The sequence below is a fragment of the Phragmites australis genome, chromosome 2 (assembly GCF_958298935.1).
Source record: "Phragmites australis chromosome 2, lpPhrAust1.1, whole genome shotgun sequence".
Classification (NCBI taxonomy): domain Eukaryota; kingdom Viridiplantae; phylum Streptophyta; class Magnoliopsida; order Poales; family Poaceae; genus Phragmites; species Phragmites australis.
In genome coordinates this window covers 50625441-50652127 of record NC_084922.1, presented here as the reverse complement: position 1 = coordinate 50652127, position 26687 = coordinate 50625441, and the positions used below count along the sequence as shown (strand labels likewise).

The following is a 26687-nucleotide window of genomic DNA, read 5'->3' as shown; positions in this document are numbered from 1 at the left end:
GATGTTCCAGTGTACAACCTACTCTGTTGTTTGGGCTCTTTATTGAAATATCTGGTGTAACTTCTGAGTACTCACCGGAACTTCCGGTGTCAACACCAAAACTTCTGGTGTTCAGTACATCACAGAACCCTTCGAAAAAAATTTCTCTGCAAGAAATGGTCCGACGTCATCACCGGAACTTCTGGTGTTCAAAGTTCCATTTTTTTCCTAAAAATTTCTTCTCTGCAAGAAATGTTCCGACATGCAGAAAACCTCAGCACCGAAACTTACAGTGTGTACAATTTTTTAAAAATCAAAGATAAAACTCCAACACAATTTTCTCTCTAACTTTGGTTAGGCGTAAACACAATTTCAATACATAAACACTCTTATCAATCACTCATCATAAATAAATTAAGATATAATTTAACTTAATTTCTCAAATGATGAAGACCGTACATGTAGTGAAATACTAGACAAACCGAATAGGAATTTGATGTCGTCTTGTTTGACCAGACGATGAAAACGGAAGCCTGATGCTTACGGAAACTATGGCGGCGTGGATGTTCTTGGCGGTTGCCATTAGATTTGAACACGGTCGGAATCTTCCATGTGGGTGCCGAGGAACACGGCATTGGTCATCGAAATCTCCTACTCTCTATTCTTTTTGCTGCATTACCCTGCTGGCCATGGCTCGGTCCTTTTATTGTCATTTCTTTTTCTTGTTGAAATGAGTTGCTTAGCGTACCTGACACAGAAATAATTCGGAAAATTCTACGTTTGTGGAATTTACATCAAATAGCAAGACTCAAGACTATGTGTGGTACTGGGATAATCGGACGTGTCGTTTGTTTTATGAGCAAACCCCTGTCTTTTGAACTTTGTTAGACGATTAGATTTGGCTTCAACAAAAGAAGACGGGCTTGTTCCTTCTGCTTCGAATTAAAAAAAACTGTCTTTTGACTAATATTAACAGAAGAGTATATCTTATTGATCACCTGTCTGACCTTATATATTTAAGCGGTTAAGCGGAAGGATTAACTTTAGGGTCAAAACATGTCTATATTATATGAGGTCATATCTTTAATCTTATTTACATGTGTAAGAAGACTCACTTACGTGAGTGTAGCTTGCGTCCTGTGTGTACTTTTAAAAAAACGAGGGAGTCACGTAACTGAAGCTCCTTTCAGAGAGCGAACATGGAAGAGAAGTGGGCTTATGGGCCTACAGGCCGAAAGTTGATGCAGATACCAAACATATAAGGATAACTTTCACTTCATTACAACGGCACAGTCAGCGCAAACGCCAGGCAGATGGGCTGCGTGCAGGACTCCAGGAAACCCTCTTGTCGGCACTCGGCCGAATCAAAAGTTTTCAGATCTTACGACTGCCATTCAACCCGAGAGATGGAGCCATCAATTTCCCTGCTCAGACCTCAGAGTATTCAGATTTCCCCTGGAGCCTCAAGGCGAAAGCTTGCAGCGACAGGAGCATCTTCCTGAGCTGCTCTTTGGTCTCCGGATCGATCAGGTTGCCATCGCCGTCGAACTTTTTCGGGGGTTGATGCGCTTTGGTGAAAACCTCTGGCTTGTTGATGAAATGGATGTCCAGGAAAACCCCGACCTGCCGGATGTGGTACTGCGACCGGCTGCCACCGGACCCGCCCGATGCACTGAGGATGGCTGCTGCTCTGTCGCCCCAGCAGTTGGGCGGCCGTGATCCCCAGTCCAGAGCGTTCTTCAGAGGGCCTGCAAGGGAAGTAGCGAGAGATGATACGCATATACTTGTAGTTCAGAATTCTGCAGCTGTGCCATAGTCACAGCCTCACAGGAGAGGTGATGGATACCTGAAATGGAGTAGTTATACTCCGGTGAGGCGAAGAGGAAGCAGTCGGCCCCGCGGACCTTGTTGCGGAAAGCCTCGACGGCCGGCGGGAACCCGCCGTCGACCTCGAGGTCGGTGTTGAGCAGCGGCAGCTCCGAGATGTCGACGTGGTCGATCTGCATCCCGGGGATGGACTCCTTGCAAATCTCCGCGGCTTCACAAACGCACACGCACACGGTACTCAGCAGCCACACAACAGACGCTAAATATAATTCAGACAAGACCGTATCTCGGAGCGATCGAGTGGAACTTACCTGCACGGATGAGCCCTGTGTTGGCCGAGGCCCGACGGAGCGAGCCGGAGATCGCCGCCACCCTCAGAACGGCCTTCGTCGGCGCCTCCATGTGATCGAGTTTCTTTGGGTGTCTGTCACTCTGTCCTTCCTGGCTAACGTACAGTTTGGAGTACGCATGTATGCCCTTGGTATATGTAGTAGTGCTAACACATTGATGCCGTCTACTTTGACTAGATGATGGACCTGATACTCACGGAAGCTATGGCGTGTGTATGTTGGCGGTTGATGTTAGCTTCGAGTGCGATCGGAACTTGAAGCTTCCGTGTAGCTGCCGAGGAACACGCCCTTGGTAATTCAACGTACTGCACTGCTGGTCACGGCTTCCATCGATCCTATTATTGTCACGTTTTTCATCTTGAAAGAGTTGCTCAGCGTAGCTGCCACGGAATATATCTGAAAATTCTTCGTCTGTGCAACTTACATCAGATTGCGAGACTCAAGCCTATATGGGTACGTACTCGGCGTGTAGTATGTTTCTGATGACCAAACACCTATCTTTTGACCTTGGTTAGACAATTAGATTTTGGTTCAACAAAAGAAGTAGTCAAGCTTGTTCCTCCTGCTTTTTAATGGAAAAAGGCTGTCTTTTGAGTAGCACCGTACCGTATATATTATCTTAATATTTAAGGGTTAAAAAGAGCCACCACGTTTCGCTTTCAAGATCACGAAATTACCATATTAATTTAAAGAAAAAAATTCACACCAATCATTGTTATGAACTTCTAAGATCTAGATATAACCAAAGAGTCATTATCAAATATAATTAATATATAGAAAAATTCGGAATTAAAAGATATGAAAAATTAGTAATTCGATTTTCATATGGATTGAAAAGCAAAATATCTAAATAAAGATTCCAAATAAAATAAAATAAATAATAATTGAAATTAGGGTTATAATAGAAAAAAAAAGATCCATATATATCAAATATAGTATTAGAAAAATCAAATACCTAAATAAAGCGTCCGTGTAAAATACAATGAATCAATAGCTAAAATTTAGAATAAAAAACAATGAAAATAGTTCAAAATTCTTACTAAGATAATAGATTAAGAAGCACCGTGTAACTTAATATCATCACATCAAGCAGTCAGCAGACAAGGCACAACACGCTGGCAAGGCAAACCTTTTCTGATTTTGGTTGGACTGCCTACAATTAACGTACGATTTTAAGAGTTGATCAAAATATATACGAATCGAACCAATATATGTATACGATTCATGTACAAGTTTAGAGCATAAATAATTTTCTGTTTCACTAACATATTTTTTTATCTCTTCTTTAAATTTTATGTGTTTTGTAACTAAATGTCACTAACCTCATAAAAAAGCTAAAGAGACTAATTTTTAATCAAATGCTATCATGATAAAATATTGCAGTAAGGCTAGCCACACTATTAGTGGGGCCATCTTGCTAGTAAAAAAAATGGAAAGTATTAGGCTTAGTTGAATGAAAACGGTAGTGATTTCTGTCGATGACCATTGCAGTAGCTCGCCAACGAGGAAGTGTTCTGGGAGCGTTAGGTTTCAAGAATTTACGGTTTTAGTGGGTGCCGGACTTAGAGGGAAGGCCATAAAGGCAGACCGGCCTAGTGTTGACGACGAGTGGTAGGCAGGGCAGCAATGTGGCAACGGTGCTGCCAACCACGGTGGCTGAAGAATGTCAGTGAGTAGGTGTGAGGAACAGTGACGTCATAAGAGTGGATGAATTAGGACACTTGGAAACATAAACTAAAATGGCTCCAAAAACTTCACAAGATAAATCTATCTTAATTTTTATCTAAATGTGCTCTAGGTTTATCTAGTGTGTCTACTCTATCGCTTAAGAGGATTGCAATCTATTCTAGCCAGGTAAATTACAAGCATGTAAATACAGAAACATAAATAAGTTAGAGAGACAAATTTGGTACAAAATTTTTTTATCCCGTGGTATCGATAGCATGAATACTACCCCTAGTACACGTTGGAGCTCCACAAAGGATATACTCCCAGTCGGCACGACTCTTCTGATCATTGCTCTTGAGCTATCAAGTCACCAAGATAAGATCTCAAGCACGATGAGTTACCAAGACACCAGGACAAGGTCTCACCACTAGCCTCTCTCACAGTCACTTGCCACCGTGATCACTTCAGAGCTTGAGCCACCAAAACAAGTGTATCTGCATCCCTATACACGTGTCTTGCTGCCACTCCACACTAAATCAGAGGGTCAACAAACTTGAGCCACCAAAACCCAAGATGCCGACGAGTCACCAAGACTCTAAGGTACCGACGTACCTCTCGGTGTTCTCTAATTCAATCAAACTTTGTCCCGGTTATGATGATTTCTTAATGTATTGTATCCATGAGATCTACTAACATATATTCTTAATAAATATCTTAATTATAATAATTATATTATTATTAATCATTAAAATCATAATTATAATCTAATTAGTTTATTTTCGCTACAGTAAGGATAGAGCGGAGTAGCGAAACTGACAACGTGACGGCGGATTTGGTTGTTCCCGTCGCCGGAAAAGGAGGTGAGGCGGTGCAGGGGAGTCAAGCCAGAGGTGCTAACGAAGAACGTGAGTTGAGCCAGAAAAGAAGATGATTAGTACAGCGATTTGGGTGCGTTGGAGTCTCATCCAACTGTCAAAATGCTGTCGACTGAGATCTTTCCAATTTTTAGGCGCCAGCGAAGAAGTGCCCCCATTTAAAGAAAGAAAAATCTTATTGATCACCTGCCTTGTCCTTGGATTTTGGCTCAAGTGTCAACTAGCCAGTAAGGGAGTTTATAGAAGAAGTCGATCCTTTCGGAGATGGAAGAGAACGGGGCTTATGGGCCTAGAGGCCGAAAAATGACCCAGGTACCAGCCCAAATGCCAGGCAAGTACCAGCCCAAACACGAGGAAGCCCTGGTCCATCCCGATGACCTGGACTCTCTCTCTCTCTCTCTCTCTCTCTCTCTCTCTCTCTCTCTCGTGCTGTCATGCATGTCGCTGCATGACCTGGACTCTCTCTTTCTGAGGCCGGTCTGCGACGCCCAATGCAACTAACCGTGCAAGCATGCGTGGTGGATGTGTTCCCTTCCTTTTTATCATCCGTACGAGCTCGCTACCTTTGGCTAGCCAGGGGGCTCTTGCCGCAGCATAAAGCTGACGAACTCGCGAGGGAAGCACTAAGATGGTGCGCTCATCTGCGGCCGCCAGGCGAAACACTTGCAGCGCGTCCCGCCATCGCTGAGAGTGTGAGACCGACCGTGCTAGCTAGTCAATGTGAACATCAACATGCATGAACACTAGCTCTTCACGTTTCCACATGCGCTTTGAGCTTCTGCTCGAGCTTGCCCCCTCAATCATGCTGGAATTTGTGCAGTTAAGCACACTTCGCACACGTACTACATTGTGGAATGAATCGTATACATGGCAACAGGCAATGGCAGTGGCAATGGCAATGGCGTGTATCTACTACATACGTACACCGAGCCGTGGAGTTTGCATGCAAACAAGGAGAGCAGGCTGCTCCTTGCCCTTGGAGCACCACTCCAGTCTCCAGCTTTACGCCTTGCATGGGATGCATCGGGAACTGCACAATTTCGCGCCTTCCCGAGGAAAATACAATTCAGTATCTTCTCTCCTTTATTATCGTCGTGCTTCGCAGCTAGCTACTCCTCTATTAGGAATTTAGGCATTGGAGTAGCAGCTAGCTTGCATACAGCATAAAGCTGGACCCCGGCCGTGTCATCAGACCTACGAAACACCATAGCTCATGTGTGTAACGATCATAGCACAGTGCCATCGACAACAAGTATAGAATGGAGATGAGAGCTGTCATTCGAACAGTGGAAATGTCGATCGATCGATTCAAGTAGTATGTTTTTAACTGAAGAAATTATCCTGTCTGCCCAGCCGAGGAATGAACAAAATCATTTCCACTGCATCGATCAAGAAGTTCTCCCCTGCTTCTATGAACGATCGATAGAGTACACGTTGGCATGTGAAGTGGTCTAATGAACTAGTTGGCATGTGAAGCAAATTAAATATGCAATGCAAGCGCATCCATGGACCATAATAGTGCAGCTGGTAGAAACCAAGAGCTTTCACGAAGCCAGCAACCAATGCAGTAGCCCAGTACACCAACCACTGAACCTCACACAACATGCTAGGCAGAGCGCCAGAGCCATCTACGTAACGTAATACGATCCGACGGGGCATGCAAAGGGGATTCGCGTCCACATGCCCTTGTCCGTCCATTCCTCTCACCTTATGTTCATCCATGCATTAGTTCTCTCGCTTAACATAACACAAATGAACAGTCTAATAGAAATTTACGAGTCTTCCAAAGAACGTTAAAACGCTCATACCAATGCCATGCATAGCTAGAAATGAGTCGAATTAGGGTGGACCGGTCCGCGAATGGATGAAGGCTGGGCCCAGAAAACCATCTCAGGCTGCTGCGGGTGGTGGCCCACGTGACCGTCGCTCCCAGCACCGCCCAGCCCCACGGCCCCTCCGTAGCCAACCAGTCGCGCGTCTCCGGCGCTCGTGGCCACCACCGTCCGCTGCTGCTGCTGCTGCTGTGGATGCGAACGCCTTCCCTCCTCACGACCACCGCGTCCGTCGCCGCCCTCAGACTCTGCGTCAGCAGCGGGCAGCCGGTGCACCTCGGCGCTCCCGAACGTGGCGGCCACCACCACCATCCCGTCCACCGCTGTCATCCCCCCGGCGAGCGCCCCGCCGATCACCTGCCCGCCCGCCCCAGCCAGCGACACCGAGAACGGCGGTGGCACGGCCCCCTCGGCGGCCGCGGACGGCAGCACAGTTCCAGACAGGGACAGGACCTCGAACCGCCCGTGCAGCGTCACCGTGGACGCGGTCGCGGGCGAGGTCGACAGCCGCAGGGTGACGGCGGCGACCGCGCCGCGGCCGCAGAGCACGGAGACGCCGACGCGGCGGCGGCGTGCGAACGCGGCCACCGCGGTGACCACGTCGCAGCCCTCGGCGAGCTCCAGCACGACCGGGCGCATCGCGGCCTCGCTCTCCCGCGTCACCACGACCGGCGGCTTGGGCTTGTTCTTCGACCCTAGCGGCCGCCCCCGCGGCTTCCTCACGGTCACCGGCGGCGCCGGCAACGTCGGTGCTGGCGCCGGCTCAATCACCTCCGCTCGGGACGCCCCCTGGTCGGCCATCGAAGCAAGGACAGCGCAGCACAAGCTTACTCTATATACGAACCACACTTGTGGCTACTACAGTAGTATGAATAGTAAAATAGCTTCAGCTCCTGGCTCTACTAGTGTACTCCAGTAGCAAGTGAGCTTAAAATATGTGAGGGCAATCGAAAGATGATACTACTATTTATTGCAGAGGGAAGAAGACGACGCAACTGAACGGTCGCGGGCGATCGGTGATCTGCGCCGTCGCTTTTTCCCTGCTCACGACTCTCGGCGCACATCGGAGACGTACCGAGACGTCCAATCGCTGCGTTGGGCTTGGCGGGCTCTGCAACTCTGCCGCTTTTCGCCATCGGTATCACGTCAAATCAGGTGAGACACGCTGCGGCTAATTGCCCAGCTCAGGTGCAACATGCAGGTCGCATGCAGGCTTAGCAACGTAACTGTTGGCGAGGCGACTCCAGAATTGGTGTGGTCAAATGCAGTTAAAGGCGTGTTCAGCTGTGTGATCGGTGCTATGGTGAAAACTGGTCCCTGAGCAAATCATAGCTCGTCCGGCAATCCGGCATTGCCGCGGTTTCTCCCCGAAAATGGGTTCCGCTTTTCTCCAGCCGTTGCGGCCTAGCTAGACGCTGGAGATGCGCTGCAGATTGACTGCATTTCTCTGAACTTGAACCGATGCGTTTTGATTAGTGCTTCGGAAAGAAAGGTAATACGAAATGCTATATTTGCATCACGCACTCAAAACACAGAGCGAGATTGTAAATGGAGATGATGATGCAATTTAACAATTGCGCCTAGCCTCTTGGCCATACGAACACTGCTTTGTCTAGAAGGAATCAAATCGAATCTAATGCCATGGATGCAACAGCAGACGGGTGACATTTCTTGGGCAGCAGAAGGCGGTTTCCACGCGCGGCCATGGGTCTGCACCTAGAATGCATGTGTCCCCTGCCCGCTGGATGCTATCTCTCTGCGCGCGCGCAGTCCACTTAGCTTCGACCCACAGTCGCACCCAAGGCGCCCACCCGTTGGTGGCAAGTGGCAACTGCAGGGTCAAAAGGCAGTGAAAGCTTAGCTTTAATGGCAGAAACATTGAGCTGCTCCGAGAAAGAACAGAACTGAAAAGGCTGAGGCAACTCTTGAGTTTTCTCCATCTCTAGGCTGGCTGGGTATCTCGCGTGCTCCGTTTCTTCAGAGAGGACAGTACTGTACTGTAGGACTTCTGCTTACCAGTATCAGTGAGTACGTCCTGCCGCGTTCCTCGAGCTGTAGTTCTGGGTTAAGAGTTTTTATTCGGGATTAACTGTTAAATAGCCTACTTATCCTATTCGCTAAGGGATCCCTATCCTGTTGCCAGCGTTGATCTAGCAGCACAATATATAATATGACAGTAAAACTCATGAACAAAAATATACATGATCAGCACGAGGCACGAACTAATCGTTGGCTAGGCCTTTGTTACTGCAGGTTTATTCAGGTCTCACCGACAACAAGTTAGGAACATTTCTTGTGGATTTTGTAGAATCTGATCATACCTTTGTTATTAAGCGTTAAGTATGCCATCAGTAATCCTCTAGAAAAGGAGTCATCAGCATGAGAGAAACAGAAACTACAGAAGCTGCCAGCGGCATCTGGATTCATGTATGACTGTATAAGCATAAGCAGGTCTAGACTCTAGAGTGGGGATTGCGGTATGGCTCTTGCTGGAGTCGTAGGTCTCATAACCCCCACCACGACCAGGACGCCCGCGTGGGCTGCAATTCTCAAGCCTTTTTCTAGAGGAGCCGTAAGTTCGGTTAGAGACCAATACGAAGAGCTTTCCTTTTCTATTTTTGTCTTGGTTCTGGAATATATATATATATATATATATATATATATATATATATATATATATATATATATATATTGAAGAATATATGTATATTTAAAAAAAATTACATGTGTAGGCTACCGTCTTCCGTTGAACGGGCGAGAACTTCTAAGTCTTGACGCTCAGTGTATTAAATAACCGGAGAGAGAAAGTTCTCACCCGTTCAGTGAGCAATTTCATCTCACTTGGTGAATGAGCGATATAGGAATTGTTTTTTTTTTTTGGCCGATCAGTATACTTGTTTTTTCTAATATAATTTTTGCATATGGCAATTTGAAAAATACTGCATATTTATTCGGCGAAAAATTCTAGTTGTACAAATAGTTATCTAAACAGCATTATGAACTGATTCATTCTATCCTTAATTTCAGTTCGATATCATTTTGTCAATATTTCTTTATTTAAGTTGTTGCAAAAGTGTATGAGTTAATTTTTTTTAGTGAAGTAAACATAGGATGGTGTAAAATATAATTCTTCAAACAATAATAGTTGTGAAGCATAATTATCGTAAAACCCATATGAAGGTTACATACGCTAATGAACATTACATGAGATATAAGGCTTTTCTTTATAGCGCGAAAGGACCCTAAACATATAGAGATGGTGACAACAAATATTGGCATGTATGGTACACCTAAAGACTAACCTAATAGTGTGTCGCTGTTAAATCTAAAATGTCTTAGGGAATAAAAATAGATCAGATTACAATAGATGTTCTCTACTGAGTGCACATAGAATATTTACCCTTTTGAAGAGCATCGGGGTCCTGTGCCTTAGTGCGAAGGACCATCTCCCGCTTCCTTTTCCTCTCTACTTCACGTGCCTCGGCCGCAGTTTGCTCCTTTACTGTCTTCCTCATACACTCCTCCTTCTAACGCTTAACTCGTAGTTCCTCCTGCTGTTGCTCATACTCCCGGCATTTGTAAGCTTGCCTCCTTCACCGTATGCTCATGTCGACCTACCACTTCTGGTCCTTAGTTTGCTCCATGTCAAGCTATCCTATGAAGTCACAGATAGGTAAAGGAGATTGGAGAAATGAAATGAGATGGGAGATTAGTAAGACAATGCATAAAATCGTATGAAAAGTGTCATATGAGTGATCTATGTCGCTATACCGGTGGATACTCATACAGTCCATGTCAAAGCTGGTCATACTGGTAGTTGGCACGCATGAAGAAACGGATGCCATAGGTGTAGGAGATATTTTGATACTCGCGAAGTCTACAAGGGTCGTCACAGAAGCGCATTAGCGGTTCGACCCACTAGGGGATGAAAATTCTCCAATTTTTCTTAGGTGGGTTTGGTAGTGTTGAGGAAGATATTGCAATTGAGAGAGCTGAGCAAAGAGTGGTCTATCCATGTTTCAAGGTGAGGTTATTTATGGTGGTTGGGGGCTGGTTCATGGGCACGGCTGGGAGATAGAACTCAGGATTCCATATGAAAGCTAGAAAAGTTGTGGCATTGATGTTTTGCAGAGATTTTCTATGAAAGCTGTTGCTTGATGTGCTTATTTCATCATGCAAAAGTTCAGGAATGAGTTATTATTGTCTCTCGCGGGAACGATAGTTCAACTAGTGCGGACCATTGAGTTTGTTACCGCTAATGTATTCTACATAAAGCATTCATAAGTCGTATGCTACATGTATCATACTATCATTGTTGCGGTTTATGAGGGTGTTATCAATTCAGTATGACTATAAACAATATATTACGAATGTAGTAGTGGTAGGGTTCATAATACGAATGGTTTTGATGTGGAAAGTTACAAGTCAATAATTAATTATCTGACAGGACGACACCCTTACCCTGGCCCCTACCTCTGGCACACTTTGGCCTACGTGATGACACTGGTTTTCACCTTAATATAGAGTAGGTTTCAGAAACTATACAGTTTTCAGTGGTACCCCTAATAGGTCGATACAATCTAGCGAATAGACTTTTCGGTGCTACCCCGAATAGGTCGGTGTGAAAGGACCAATATGTTTCCTAGAGGGGGGGGGGTGAATAGGCGTTTTCTTGCAATTAAAACAAACTTGCAGCTGATTAGTTAAAAGCATAGTCTCTGCAAATTTTGCGGGCTCTCCACACTTTTGTTAAGCCTCCACACTTTTGTGAACCTTACGTAAAAACAGAGACAATTCGAATGTAAACTACGTCTAAAGAGATCTAGCTCAAACCAAACAAGTAGATATGCTCTAGAGGTGTCCATTAGCAAATCCAAAAAGCACATGTACTTACAAGTATGTACAAACAAGTAAATCTAGTGAAAAGCACAAATCAAAGCAAGAAATCAAAAGTAAACAAATCGAAGTGGAGACATAAAGATTTATTTTCCAAAGTTCAGATTCACCACTGTTAATCCTACGTCTCCATTGAGGAAGCTCCAAGAAGTCATGCCTCTTTCAACCACTTTTCTCGATCCACTACTTTGATTTCTTCCCTTACGAATGCGAGATAGACCTTTACAAACTTTATCGTGGCTCACCACAAGCATGAGAGCTCGTCGGGCTACGCCTAGCCATCTAGGAGGCTTCACCTCCAAGAGTAATAAATTCTTTACAAATTGCTTGACCAAACCCATAAGTGCTAAGGATGGATTGCTCTCTCTTGTGTTCTCAAACACCAATCTCTCAACCTAACTCTTAGGATTTCTCACAAAACACGCACACACCTCACAAAAAGGGGTTGGGAAGAGCTCTATAAGAATTTGTCTTAGTTGTGAGCGTGAGGAACATCAGCACCCCTCCAAATGAAATGGAGGGGGTATAAATATCTCACACACAAAAACTAGCCATTACAGTTAGAAAGGAGCGGAGTCTCCACAAAAAAATTTGAACCCTCCGAACTTTAATACTAGCCGTTGTTTAAAAAACTAGCCGTTAGACCTGTAATTTGCGGACCCTTCGTAAAAATAAGGACTATCCGCAAAAAGGTGTGGACACTCCGCAGTTTAACAAAAACAGCCTAGGTCACTATAGTGAAAACACCATAACTTTTTGCTACGAACTCTGATTTTGATGATCTTGGACTCTAAAAAATATTATTTGGAGAGCTATCCATCCCAACCAAAAATAAGCTCCAAGACCACTAGTTGCAAGTGTTGTTACATATGTTTTCTCTCAAGTTAGTACTTAGGTTTGGTTAGTTTGAGCATCGAGACTTGTCAAACCATTCTATGTCATATCCTTCTTGATAGAGCAGCATATCTATACTCAAGGTCAAATATGAAATCTATTTCAACCTCTTGAGCTTGAGCACATTTTCTTGTCTCTTCTTCTTGAGCACATCTTGTTTGAGCTTGTGACTTGGGATTCTTAAACATATATGATCAAGAATTAATGTGATATCCTCAAGCCACCTTAAACCTTATGATTCAACAATGATTTGATGCTTGATAACATATGACTGCTTATGGCCTTGATCGATCCCTCGGTGTTAAGCCAATACTTTCTCCTTCTCCATTGCATGGGTCCGTCGGCACCAAGCACTTTGCTTGCACTTGTCCACTCGCGTGGTCCTTCGTAGCCAAGCCATTTGCCACCCCTTCACCATCTTGCCATCTTGAGTAACACATAGCCTCACATCCACAATATGCATTCATTGAATTCCATTTCTTCAATAACATGATCCTTACTTCAATATTATCAATCTTGTGACCAAACAAACTTCCATGTTAATTTTTCCTAAATTGCTAAGCCCTTGATCAACTTTATTATTTCTTGATTAAGAATGCCATCTATGTGACTAAAAAAACTATCATTGCAATTCCCTTTGATTTACCATTATTCTTGATCACATATCTCTTCACCATCAATATGCACTCATGTGTTCTATTTCTTCAACTTAATCTTCATTTCAATATCTTTCTTCATATTGATGTTGTGCCCAAGCAAGCTTTCATATAAACTCTTCTCGATCAATTAAGCTTTTGATCACTTGTATTCTTTATTGATCAAGATACCAATTTTGTAACCAAGCAAACTCTCAACTAAATCTTTTTTGATTTACGAAGCTCTTGAAATACCAAGCTCTTGATCACCTTTCTTTTTAGTGTTGCAATCTTGACCAATCTTTATGCAATTTCAATTTTCCTTTGATTATGCAAGCAAATAGCCAATGGAACCATACAATTGCAATTGCATCTTGCCTCTTTTGCCCCTTTTAATCTTTGCTCATCATTTTTTTACTTTTCCATACTCTATATGACATAAGCTTAACTTTATCATTTGTAAGTAAAAACCTATTAAAGCTCAACAAATTTATTAGTCTTTTAATTATTTTATCATTCAACATCTAAAACTCACTAGGGGGTCTAGATGCACTTTCACGGTGCAGTCTAGGCAACAGGCTTTTCAATACTGCCACATCTATCCACTACCGCTGAGACTTATTGTGTATAAACAAAGTCCAATCGATTCTCTACTCACACATCTCCTGACCTTAAATTGAATCGAGACAATGATGTATCCTCATCCTCTTGATGGCCTCATCGATCCACCGCCTCCACACCCCCATTTAGACATATATGGTAGAGATTACTACAGAAACTATAATGTTTTTTCTTGCTCGTTTTGGCCGCCATGTCAGCATGGAGATGACGTTGTAGTCCAGATTTATGAGAATTTCGACGACATAGGCCGTCAATTCTTCCATTGTCCCCATCTTAGAGTATGAACAAATAATACTCATTTTCTTTCTTATTATCTCAACACAATTTACTTATCTCTAACATCATTTTTTCCAGACGGATGATTGTGGGTTCCAGTACTGGATTGACTCGTGGAGAACCACATATCCAAGAATACATCCGTCACCTTCATGTCATCATCGAGGAACTACAGGAAAAATTATGCCAAGAGAGAGCCATGAACGTTAGAAGATGCTATATTTCGGCTCGTATGGTGGGTCGAAAAAATAACTAGGAGTAATATCGATGTGTTCTAGCTGTCAGCAAATGATTTGATTTCGTATTTGACTTGTACTATTTTTCATTCCCTAAGGTATGTTAGGTAAAGCCCGTGTACACCATTACGGGTATCGTATATGTCATCGTTCATTCGGTCAACATTTTATTATGATTGTTATGGAATGGTCGTTGTATAAGTCAATAGTCCGAATAGAATCATAAAAAAAAATACGGTACACGAATGCTATTATACCAGGAACAATAACATAGTAATATGAAGAAAGACAATAACATAACACTATGAAACTAACAATGACATAGCTGCCTACAGGTTACGTCCCCTCTTAGGGACGAGGCCGCTGGTCGCAACCGTCCTCAGGACTCTACGCCTCATCGCTCTCACCTGGTTAGCTGAGTACATTAGGGGGGGTCTAATGGAACGATATACCGCTCCGGTGGCACGCTATTCAGTTAATCTTTAAGCGTATCGTACATGCCAACGTTTGTTGTCGCCATCTCTATATGGTTAAGATCATTTCGAGCTTCGAAGGAAAACCCTATGTCTCATGTAATGTTCATCAACGTATGTAACCTTCATCTGGGTTTTACGATAATTATGCTTCACAATTACTATTATTTGAAAAAAAATATTTTATACTCTTCCATGATTACTTCACTAAAAAAACCAGCTCACACACTTTTACATCAACTAAATAAAGAAATATCGATAAAATGACATCGAACCAAAATTAAGGATAGAATGAACCACTCCGTAATACCGTTTGGATAACTATTTGCACAACTAGTATTTTTCACCGAATAAATATGTAATATTTTTCAAATTACCATATATAAAAATTATATTATAAAAAACAATTATACTAAGTGGCCGATTTTTTTGCCATGTCACATATTCAGCCGAAGAGATCAAGTTCTTGCCCACTGAATGAGCAGGAACTTCTTCTCTCCAATTATTTAATACACTGAGCACTGGAGTCCATAAGTTCTCACCCGTTAAACAAGCAACAATAGCCTATACATACAATTTTTTCAAATAACCATGTATTCTTTAAAATATAAAAAAAATATAAAAAATTTCTTCAGACTCCAGCCGTATGTTCCTACCCCAGTACGAATTGTGCTTCACCTGAACCGGCGCCTTTTTCTAGAACAAGAAGGGTCAGTGCTATCAACTAGCAATATGCCACTAAGTCTGAACCGGCGCCTTTTTCTAGAACAAGAAGGGTCAGTGCTATCAACTATCAACAAGAAGGGTCATTCTCAAAATCCCACTAAGTCTGAACCGGGTACAAGATTTTGTGGCTTGGCTGCATACACGATCAGGTTTGTACACTGTTAAGTCTGCATATTTTATGGCTAGAACGGAGAACTTTTACAAGGCTGCGAGCTCCAGTGGAAAGGGCACAACATCAAACCAAACAGACATGTCAAAGGAATGGAAGCAACTCTGGGCGATCAAGGCACCGCCAAAGATGAAAATTGTTTTATGGAGGCTGGCACACAATTGTCTTCCTACAGGTCAACAATTCAAAAGGAGGTACATCCCTGCTCCTGTAGAGTGTTGTTATTGTGGAAGAGAAGAAACTCTTGATCATGCATTCCTAACATGCCAATATGCTGCTGAAATCTGGAGAGCACTAAAGAAGGAATACGGCGTATCAAGACGCCTCAAAAGTTTCTGTTCAGCCAAGCAGTGGTTATTTGACTTCTTGGCAGACTCTATGGAGAAGGAAGCCACAATCTTAACAGTCAATCTCTGGCATATTTGGGAGGCTAGGAATGGTGTGAGGAATGGCGGCCACCAAGTGCATCCTCTGCGCATCTTTGAGAAAATCCGAGCATACGTTGATATGATTATAATGCATCTTTACAAGAGCTCTTTTACGGTGGTCCATACTACCTAGAGGTAAGAGGTAGTATAAATCTAATCCGACGATCTATATAATTGGATATTTTGGTAATTGTGGCAATTTTGTTAAAATTAACTACCATGCTTTTGCTAATAGAAAAATTGACAACGCAAACATCGGATCGCTAACCCTAGCCGATGGGTAGCAAATGAACTCTCATGCCGAAGATAGATTAAAATGTTAAAATAACAATGAAATATTACTCTATTTAGAGACATATAACTGTAGTTAATTAGTTTTATGTAACGTATTTTTCTTCCCAAAATAACCCTAATACTACTATACTACTCATATATACTACCTATACTACTAGTAGAAAATGAGTAGTATTCTGACTAATCTGGATCGTTGGACTCTAAAAATAGATGGCTCATATTAATTTTGGACCACCGTAAAATTTCTCCTTTACAAACCCGTTGTCTCCAAATGGTGTGACCCTGCCAGGTCGAAGCTTTGGGCTCCACCGCCGGAGGGATGGGTTAAAGTGAATGTTGATGCCGCTCTTTTTGCAAATTCCAATCGGATGGGAATTGGTTTAGTGATCAGAGACCATAATGGTTCTTTTCTGGCTGCTTGCAGGCAGGGTTTTCTCGGGGTCACTGATCCGGAGCTTGCAGAAGCGATTGCTGTTAGGCTTGCAGTCCACTTTGTCTCTCCCCTCCCTTATAGTCAAGTGCTTATTGCCTCTGATTGCCTCTCGCTCATACAAAAGCTCCAATCGAACTCCAAGGATCGATCTGGTGTGGGTCTGCTAGTTCAGGATATCAAGCAACAAGCTAGAGGTTCTTCTGTTTTTTCTTTCAGCCATGTTAGTAGATGCTGTAATGTGGTAGCTCATGTCCTAGCAAGATCAGCTGATCATCTTTCTGATTCTGTCTGGTTTCATGAAGCTCTGGTTCTTGTCCGGGCTTCTTTATGTAACGATCTGTTGAACCAATGAAAGGCTACCCGTTATGCTAAAAAAAAAAAAAAAAAAAAAACTAGCAATATGCCACTTACGAAGAGCTTTTATGTTTCAGAACTAGTGCCATATGTTACTACTGAAGAAGAACCAGTGCTGAACGAAAAGAAGAAACACTATTGCCTATCAGCACTGAACAAATTCGGTACATAAATAAATTTATGAAGTTTCAGAACTTTATTATTAGAAGAAACTGGCGTTACAAAATATGCGTAGAGCATTGCAATGTCAAAACCTAATCAGAATTTAAACTATTGTGCATCGAAATGTCACGAAGAAATGAACAAAATAGCACGCCTTCAGATTCAGTTTTCTGATACAAACTGTCTTTAATCATTCGTCACCTGGGAACGTTGTGAACCTGAAACAAAGATTAAAATAAGGTTGTGAGGAAGTTCAATGCAAAGTATAAACAGATTTGCCACTCTTAAGTTGCCTTATACCTAGATTATGCGTCATGGCCGTTGGATGTGCATGTGAGCAAGTTCAATGCAAAATAAAAATGTTCCGCTTAATCGAAAAGAAGTTCCTAGCTCCAAGAGAAAACATTCCAGACATATATGTGATTTGTTCCAAAAAATGTAAAAAAATGTTCCGCTTTATAAGGAAAAGAAAAAATTCCACACATATATGTGATTTGTTCCATAAAATGTAAATATTGTTCCGCTTAATAAGATAAAAAATGTTCTAGCTTCAAAAGAAAATTATTCCATGCACATATGTGATTTGTTCCATAAAATGTGACTTAGGTAAAAAAAAAAATGTTCTAGCTACTGCTATCTCTGTGAGATAGGCAAGTTGTCACTTATATGAAAAATAAAAAAATAAGGAATAAGGCTTGCCAGTTTAAATGAACGAGAATTTAATGCGCTGATAACAAATTTTACATATTGGAAACATAATAAATAAATTTAAGGATGAAAATTGCCAGTCCTGGAGTGCAGCAGGAAAAATTACTGATCTAGTTGCCCTCTTACCTGGTGAGTAATTTTACGATGAAAACAGACAGGTAAATTATGTCCCGTTTTGATCTGTTTTTTATTTTTTTTCCTGACATTTTCGGATTTTAGGGACTTACACAGAAACAGAATAAAAATAAGAAAATTAATTCATAAACGAGATAGAAAACGGTTTTGTTGTTTTATGACTGTATTGTCCCGTTTTTCCAATTGTAGGAGAAGGAGAAAGAATAAATATGAAGTGATCCAGATATGAATCATAATGAATGATACTGATGAGTTATAGACTAAGTGAAAAATTGTTTGTTTTGCTGTTTTATTGGGGTATTCGTTTATTTGCCACCGGAGACCTTTGGGTGGCATCTCATTTGCTATCATGTCCCACATGAATAGACTTAGGGAGCCTCACATGTCAGCCTCAGTAGTAATTGTCACTTTCTGAGAGTGGCAAATGAGCAAATATCCCTGTTCTATTAGGCTACTATTGTAACATGTGTGAATGGGTCTATTTGAGACTCAATAAATTTATATGACTATGTGTTATGTCGAGCACTCTAGTTACGATATAGTGACTATTTTTTAATGAAGACTTATGTCATTACGTGGTATAGTTGTGTATAGTATGAATTATTTTTATTGGTGTGAAATAATTATGTGTCATATTTAATGCTTGAAGTTATAGTTCTCGACTAGGTGTTCCCGATTTGAATTATCGGTTCCTAACTGATACTGATGTGTTTCCGTTCGGATTGGTTCACTTTCGATATCTCGGCATTCCCGAGTTTATACCCATTTCCAGCTTTCCCGTTTTCAACCGTTCCTGTCCGTTTTTCTGACCGTTCTTATCCATTTTCATCCCTATGAGTAGCCACTCTAGATTTTGACCCATCCTTTTTGTCTTTCCTAGGAGTAATAGTCTACCTTCTATAACTCTCTTAGTGCTCTGCAAAGCTAGCTGAATTGTTGGCGCTTCTTACGCTTTATATTCTCTCCTCTTCTTATTAATATATGCCCGTAATATTTCGAATCTTTTAAAAACAAACCATTAGATTTAGATCTAACAGCCTAGATCCATCCCTCTTTTTCAATCTTATCCTCAACCTCTTCTCTCTTGCTATCCACACAACCCCGATCACATTGACCTGACCAGCGTTTCCTCTCTCAACGTCCACAACCACTATCTCACACGCCTTGCCGGAGCCGTCTAACGCCGATGCCCCTCCTCCCTCCCACAATGACCCTCATCTCTCTTTTTCACCAGCACTCCGTTCTTCTCCAACTATGGCAAGCTCCTCTGCCCCGCCATCATCCTTTGTCTCCAGCTACCAAATCTACCGACACTGGCCGCCGCCTCGCTAATCACAAAGATGTACAACGTCCCTACTGACCTTCATAGCCCACCAATAATCCTCCACCATCGCAGCAGACAATGCCTTGCAGCCCACCACCACAGCTGGTCCGAATGGCCTCCCCCGGCCATCTCTATAAACCCGGCAGAGTAAGATAATCCTTATGCTAAACCCTAAATTCCAAATCTCCAATCTAAATTCTTAACCCTAGCTTAACCCCTAAATTTACTTTTAAATTTAGATGGTTGAAAGATTTACAAAATCTCAGTCACCTGAGATCTAGCGAATCTGATAAAAAAACAAATCTGCATGCAAAAATCCTGAAATGTTTTGCGCAAAAAAAGTGGAATCGCCGGTCACACACTCACATTATTGTCGGTACTGCATGGGCCGTTAGCTAGTCTAACCTTTTCGGCCGAGAGCTAATTTTTTTAGGCGAGCTGGTTGACTCTGTATTTAGAGATAATTCTTAAAGTGTCACTAAATGTTAATACATTTTTTAATTTATCACTGAAAGAATCATGATCTATTTTATGTTACTAATTTAGTTTTTTTATTTTCTAAGTGCTATTGTCGTCAAAACTAAGTTTTTTCATTCTTTTGTGCCGCTGCTATCACTCCGTTACAACAGTGATGTTACGACAGTGATGACTCATAGAGAAAGAAAAAAAAATAAATGATGATGAAAAAATACTATTATTTTTTCAGTAACGAATCGTGAATTTCATTAATATTTAGAGACAAAGATGGAATTATCTCCTGTATTTATTGGGCTAACTTTCCATCCATCCCCCGCCGAGCCGGAGCACGAGACGACTCACGGGGCGTCAAGCATGGAAGCCGCGGCGGCGTCGGCTGCGAAGCCCATCCTCCGCGTGGCCGCCGTATGCGGCTCCCTCCGCAAGGCCTCCTTCAACCGCGGCCTCCTCCGCGCCGGTACGCTCCCACCCGTTGCTTTCTCCTCCTCCTCTGCCCTTCGCTTCATCCTGTCACTCACCCGCGGTTGCTAAAACCGGCAGCCGCCGAGGTGTGCGAGGACTCCGTCCCGGGGATGAAGATCGACCACATCGACATCTCGGGCCTGCCGCTGCTCAACACCGACCTCGAGGTAGATGGTGGGTTCCCGCCCGCCGTCGAGGCCTTCCGCGCCAAGATCTACCAGGCCGACTGCGTCCTCTTCGCCGCGCCCGAGTACAACTACTCCATCGCAAGTACGTTGCGTCTTCCCACTTTTAGCCTCCTTCCCATGTGAGATGAGATGTTCCGAGCGCTCGCTTCTGCCGCTGAATCGACATGGACGGTGGTAATTTGGGTTCCAACGGCGCTTCCTACATACTGCAATGCCCCGTGTGATGTCCCATCTCAATTCAATTCAGGATTTCGTTTTCTTTTACTTTAACCTTGATGTTGTCATGAAGGCTAATTAAGCGACATGATAGATTTTTAATTTCCATGGAAAAATACAGGCCATGAACTATTACTGATATGAGGTTGATTCAAATGCTCATGTGCATTGTTGCAAAATTAGTTTGATTTCCATTTGGTTGTCACGGTCCGCAATGGGTGGGTCCAATTTGACTCTCATCATGCACATTTAGTGGAGTGGGATTCCATTCCCTTGTAACGATGCACAGTCAGTGGAGTTGGATCCTGCTGAGCGTAGCTCTCTTCAAAACAGGGCCCAAAAGTAGATTGTAGGAACATTTAGCCTTTAGCAAAAGCATGTCTCCAGGATGTATTGGCTTTTCCTTTATTCCTTTCTTACAAAATCTTATCAAGAAAAGAAGCACTTAAATATTCTTTCCTTCAGGCTTTCTGCTGAACTGTGAATGTTTGTTTAGGTCACTGATTACTAGGTACAACTAAGAAATGCCCGTTTCTAACCCTCTGAATATCTATATTGGCATCCCCTTTACCGCTGAGTAGAAGAAAGCACATTCCCTAAATCATAGTTATTGCATTTCGTCTCCGGGCCACACGAACTGATAACTTCGAGTTGCATAGTGCTCAAGATGCTTATTACTAGTAACATCTAATGCAATGTAATTTTTGTGCATTGTCTATGCTGTTACTATTTTCCAGAATATATAATTCCACTCTATTTTTTTTTGAACAGTGGGACCCATTTCCATGGCCTTCTTTGGAGGCGGGGTCGAGCGAGGCCGCTCCGTGCGCGCCTGCTCCGTGCATGCCCGTGCAAGCGCTCGGGCTCGAGCGCTCGCGCCATGCGAGTGCCGTTCTTGCCAACCGGGCTAGCGCCCGGATGCATAATTCCACTCTATTTTCTTGGAGATGCATCTAATTTATCAATTCCAAAACCAATTAGTATTACTAGTCCATCAACCCGTGCACCTGCACAGACTAGCAGTTTTGGTCTTGTGTTTCTGAGAATAATAATAGTTGTACGTGTATGACTGATGATCTAAAACAATATATAGCATGTTTTAGAATTACAAGTATGAGACATATCTTCTCACTGTTCTCAGACAACAACTATGTTGCTAGTTTTTTAGATTATACTTCTCATGGATTTTAAATAGAAAAGCAACTTTATTCTTGAATATTAGATACATATCTTCTCAAGAAACAACTGTGTTGGCAGTTTTTTCCAGTAGTATATTTAGATAGTATAAAATGGTAAAGTATTGGAGGGACTGTTAGATATGTGACAACTATATAATTTCTGTATTGTTTAGCCCCTTAACACTGTTAAATATGATATTTGATACCCACAACTAAATAGAAAATTTTTTCCATCCCATCTCACTTTTTTCCTCATCTTTTCTCCAGCTACCCCAGTTATCTTTTTTTTCTCCTTTGGACAATACACCTGTAATATTGTTTAGACAAAGACAAAAAAGATTTGGATACAGTTTTTTAACTTCCTTATTTTGATTTTACATATATTTGCACACTCCCGTTTTCTGAAAACTCAATTTCAAATAAATATGAATTGAAATCAGATGTCGATTGCTTGCTTGTATGTAAAACTTGAAGGGGAAAAGTTGAAAATCCACTTCATTCCATGCTTTCTTATATTGACGCATGTACTACCTACCTGGACCATCATCTCTCTCCCTAGAGGACTTGGGGAGGCTTCAAGAACTATTGAACTAAACTCAGCCATGAACGTCGTGCCCTAGATCTGTGCATATGGTGGTTTAGCTCAACATAGAGGAAGTGGGAGCAAGACCCACACATTAGTCCAAATTTGTGCTACTGCAAGCCAACCGGCCGGATAGATTCATTCAAGCATGAGCTGTGTTCGTGATGGACTTTTTTTTTCCTATTGACTCGGAACTCAACGTATACAATGAAAACTCTAATATATTTCATGCATGTGTATACAATGAAAACTCTAATATACTTCATGCATGTGTGAGTAATCTGAATCGTTAAAGTAGTAGATCAACCGTATATGGATGGTTAATTCGTGATCAGGTCATGGACTCTTTTGATCTATCCCATACTTGATATCGACATTTCGTGTCCTTGTTGGAGTCTTGGCTATCAGTTTTAAACAATCTATAACTTAGAGATAGTATATGGATCAGGAAAATCAACCACAAATCTTTTAGACTTACAAAATCAAGGGTTGGATGTTTTGCTTTTTTGGTGAGATTTTATAGGATTTCTCTTTTTCCGTAGTGCATCTCATCTTAGGATCACAGTGGAGAGCCTAGAGGACCCCTCCAATTAGTAATAGTAAGATTGTTATATCTGCTGCTACTGCCTCTAGAAATTTGACCAGTGTTTAAGCATGTAGAGTGTTGAGAATTTTGAATTATATCAGTATCCCAACTGTTTGGTCTCTACTCATGAAGTCATGAGCCCTCCATATATACTCTACATTTTTAATCAAAACACCAACTTATATTGTTCAACATCATTTGCATGCCATCTCCTATTCTCTTCACATGGCCACCTGTAGACTGTAGTGTAGACTGCAGTCTTCTGTGGCACTGAATACTTTTTCTACAATGCTGTCGAGAATAGCTCTATGACACTGACTGTAGTGTTATCTGCATCATAACATTTGTGCCGATGATCTGGCATCATAAATTTGATTTTACAAATTTTGTAACATACGCAGTAGATTCATATTGATTCCACAACTTTATTTTTTTTAAACTCGATCACGGGGAGAAGACTTCCCCCAGGCTTTGCCTTAAGGAGGTGAGTACTGAACCCTTTAGGGAAGTACTTGCATGACCTGCGAGCACCCGGGTTCGAGCCTGCGTGGGCTGCCTCTCAAGTGGAGGCGCTGCCAACCGAGCTCGGTTCGCATTCCACATCTTTATTTGTTCGCTATTTGAGCTTTTCCATTTGTCTAATTATGAGTACACAAGTTTTACATTTTCATAAATTCCATTGATTAACTGGTATAAAACTGATTATTGCGGAGAACATTTGGAGGTAGTGTAATATATCGGTAGTGCTGATGTAAGACAATGTTACTGGACTATATAATGATGCAAAAGTACCCAAATTCACTTTTGTCTTTACTATTTTATGCTTGCTTTACATGCTTTGTGTTACAATTGTAGGTCCACTGAAGAATGCACTTGACTGGGCTTCTAGAGGAAAGAACTGCTGGGCAGACAAACCTGCTGCAATTGTTAGCGCAGGAGGTGGCTTTGGAGGAGGTAGATCTCAGTACCATCTCCGGCAGGTTGGGGTATTCTTAGATCTTCATTTCATCAACAAGCCAGAACTGTTCGTCCAAGCATTTCAGCAGCCACCAAAGTTTGACAGTGATGGAAATCTGATTGATGCCGAGATCAGAGAGCGGCTCAAGCAAGTGCTCTTATCCCTTCAGGCCTTCACACTCAGGCTCCAGAATAAGGATTGAATCAACTCAGGGCCGTTGTAATCTGTGCTTCCCTGAAGTGTTTAGAACTCTGGGTATCACATACTATGCATGGGACCTGTAATGCATTGTGGCAGTCTGAAACTTGTAATAAGTCCCTGGGCAAATGCTCTCCTGTTTGAAGATTGTTTAACGATTCAATAACATCTATACAATTTAAAGGTTATGCTTTTCCTTTCCCAGTAATGAGAATTGACACCTTCCCTTTAGTACAGCATTTTTTCAGGGCTTGTCATATTGTTCATTAGATGCAACTTTCATGTTACCTCTGTCTTATTTTTCAGTAGTTCTTTTGCAGAAAATTTATTTTTCAGCCGTTAGGTGAAATCTGATCTGAATAGGCCGTACAAATTACAGAATTCCGTCGTTTTCCTCCATTGGAAGTTAATCCCGTTTATTTAATTTCCGCTATGCTTAACTGTTTTTGTTCACATTATGTGGTGGTCATGTCCATACTACCATCAAGTGTAAGGTATGTATTGTCTTTCTTTTTTTTAAAAAAAAAGCCAAACATGTCCCTTTTGGTTTGATTAAATTGTATATGTTGCTTGTGCAGGTGCATACTGCATAACACGAATGGATGAGGATATGATACGCAAGGCAACCACCATGTTGATGTCGATATATGGGTACCCCTGTGGAAACAAAGCAACTCAAACGCGTATCAGATGAAGAAGGAACTGCAGTTTCTGGAAGAAATCAAGAAATTTTCAATATTTGACAGTGTGATGGCAAGAAGTACAGTATTGCAGCAAGGATATCTTGTCCATAAGCTACATGATTGTGATTTGGCATTTGACCATTGGAGCTCCCGCGCCGCTGCTGATATATGCATTTGTGAAAGACTGACTGGCCACTTAGGTCGGGATGCTATACCTTTTCTTCTGGATTATAATCTCTTGGAGGACTTCTTGATTCTGATGCTTGGTACAATGCAGAAGTCCATGAGTTCCAGAGCTGCCAAGTGCCAACGAGCAGAGCCACTGCTCTAATAGGAACTTGTGATACAGTACTTGACAGAATTTAGGATTCATCGCCATCAGCAGCAGTGTGGAATCCTTGAAGCACTGCTGCTAGGAGGAAAGGAGATGACTGGCACAGAACCCCTTGACGTGAGCTCTCAATTCATGGAAGACGACGACCAAAGTGGCCTCAGACCTAATCCAACCAAACCTCTCTGATTTTGTGAACGTGACTCCTGATCACTTTTCAACATCTGTTGAACTTGTGTAACACGCTGTGGTGTGAACAAGCGTGACAGGCACGCACCGAGTACAGGCCGACCGACCGACCAACCCATTGGTAGCTGCACCATGTACGGATGCACCAGCTGCCACTACTCTCTCCGTTACAACTGGTGCATTCTTCTTTACAACGTTGTTTGCTCACAGTTGCTCGAGTAAATTCATCATCACTGGGCAGGAAAAGACGTGCGTTTGGCATATCATGGTCTCTACCACCACCATCTCCACTTCATATAAATGGCCAAATGGGACTGGGAGATCACACAGCATGGAAATGGTTGGTTCGCAACTTGATCTGTTAACGGACGCTGGTATTTCCCTCTCGATTTCTATGGGCGTTTAACTGTTTACTGTGGTGATAGCAATCTCTACTTGTCTAGTAGCAATTTACTTACCAAGCTAGCGTCACAGCGGGCGGCTTCAGTTGATGCCAGTAATTAAGCCGGTGAAGGACTAACGAATTGAACCACCCCAACAACTGCAACAGTGATCGATGTTTAAAAAATAAATCTCTTCATCTCAAAAGGTCGCTTCTGATTAGTTCAGCAGTGGCCTAATTTCTGGCTGCACTCCGTTGTTTTCAGCGTGTGATCGATGCAGAAAAGTTTCAGCTGCATGCTGTCCGAATGAAGATATTTTACTCGCGTTTCGTGCCGAGTTGGCGTCATCAGCCACGGATTTGCCACTTGCCGAATCAAAACGATGGTGGAGGGCAAAGGGATGAGTTGGTTGTCGTTCAAGAAAGAAAAGGCGTTCCATTGTAACAATCGTCGTTTCTGATAAAGGAGTAGAGTGAAAGCACTGTAACGTTTCCGTTAAAAAAAAAACACTGTAACGCCATCAAAGTTTTTCATCTAGATCTTCTTGTGATTCCGTATAGATATAGACTGATAGGATAACAATTCCGAAGTCTGAACTTTGCGTTGCTTTCGGGGCTTGCATGGCTATGTAGTACTAAGTAGTAGTAAGCAACTAAAACAGTGCACTGCAGCAACTCCATCTCATCATGGGAATGCTCTGATTCTGAAATGCCAAATTGCCAATGTTTCATATTCCTACCAGATAGTTAGAAATGCTTCTGTCAAACCGTCAGTCAGTGAGTGCATCGGATCCTCCTCTCTCCGGCATTCAGGTATTGTAGCTGACGTTTCCTTTGGACGTCGGCATGTCGTTTTGCCTGACCCGCCGGTGGTTGGTGCTGGTGCAATGGTGCTCATCATGTCCGGTTTGGTGTCCTTCACTGTCGAATTGCAGTGTGCTCCAGCCAATCGAGTTGACAA

General features: G+C 42.5%; 3 protein-coding genes and 1 long non-coding RNA gene across 4 annotated transcripts; 2 read left to right on the top strand and 2 right to left on the bottom strand.

Moving 5' to 3' along the window:
• Nucleotides 1–1154: 1154 nt before the first annotated feature.
• Nucleotides 1155–2281, bottom strand: LOC133909618 (probable NADPH:quinone oxidoreductase 2). The gene is made up of 3 exons (XM_062352128.1): nucleotides 2118–2281; nucleotides 1826–2017; nucleotides 1155–1727 (listed from the first exon to the last, which is right to left on the bottom strand). Exons 1-3 carry the CDS (start codon nucleotides 2206–2208, stop codon nucleotides 1408–1410), a joined length of 603 nt encoding a protein of 200 aa, XP_062208112.1. The 5' UTR covers nucleotides 2209–2281; the 3' UTR covers nucleotides 1155–1407.
• A 4241-nt stretch (nucleotides 2282–6522) lies between these two features.
• LOC133908326 (AT-hook motif nuclear-localized protein 18-like) lies at nucleotides 6523–7667 on the bottom strand. The gene is given in 3 exon segments (XM_062350314.1): nucleotides 6523–7341; nucleotides 7343–7415; nucleotides 7528–7667. Coding segments are annotated over 3 exon segments (1032 nt in total).
• Nucleotides 7668–20064: 12397 nt separating this feature from the next.
• On the top strand, nucleotides 20065–24329 carry LOC133909616 (probable NADPH:quinone oxidoreductase 1). The gene is made up of 3 exons (XM_062352126.1): nucleotides 20065–20229; nucleotides 20313–20504; nucleotides 23841–24329. Exons 1-3 carry the CDS (start codon nucleotides 20127–20129, stop codon nucleotides 24143–24145), a joined length of 600 nt encoding a protein of 199 aa, XP_062208110.1. The 5' UTR covers nucleotides 20065–20126; the 3' UTR covers nucleotides 24146–24329.
• Nucleotides 24330–24656: 327 nt separating this feature from the next.
• Nucleotides 24657–26411, top strand: LOC133909617 (uncharacterized). The gene is made up of 2 exons (XR_009908411.1): nucleotides 24657–25024; nucleotides 25102–26411. It is a non-coding gene; the product is annotated as an uncharacterized LOC133909617 (long non-coding RNA).
• Nucleotides 26412–26687: the final 276 nt, after the last annotated feature.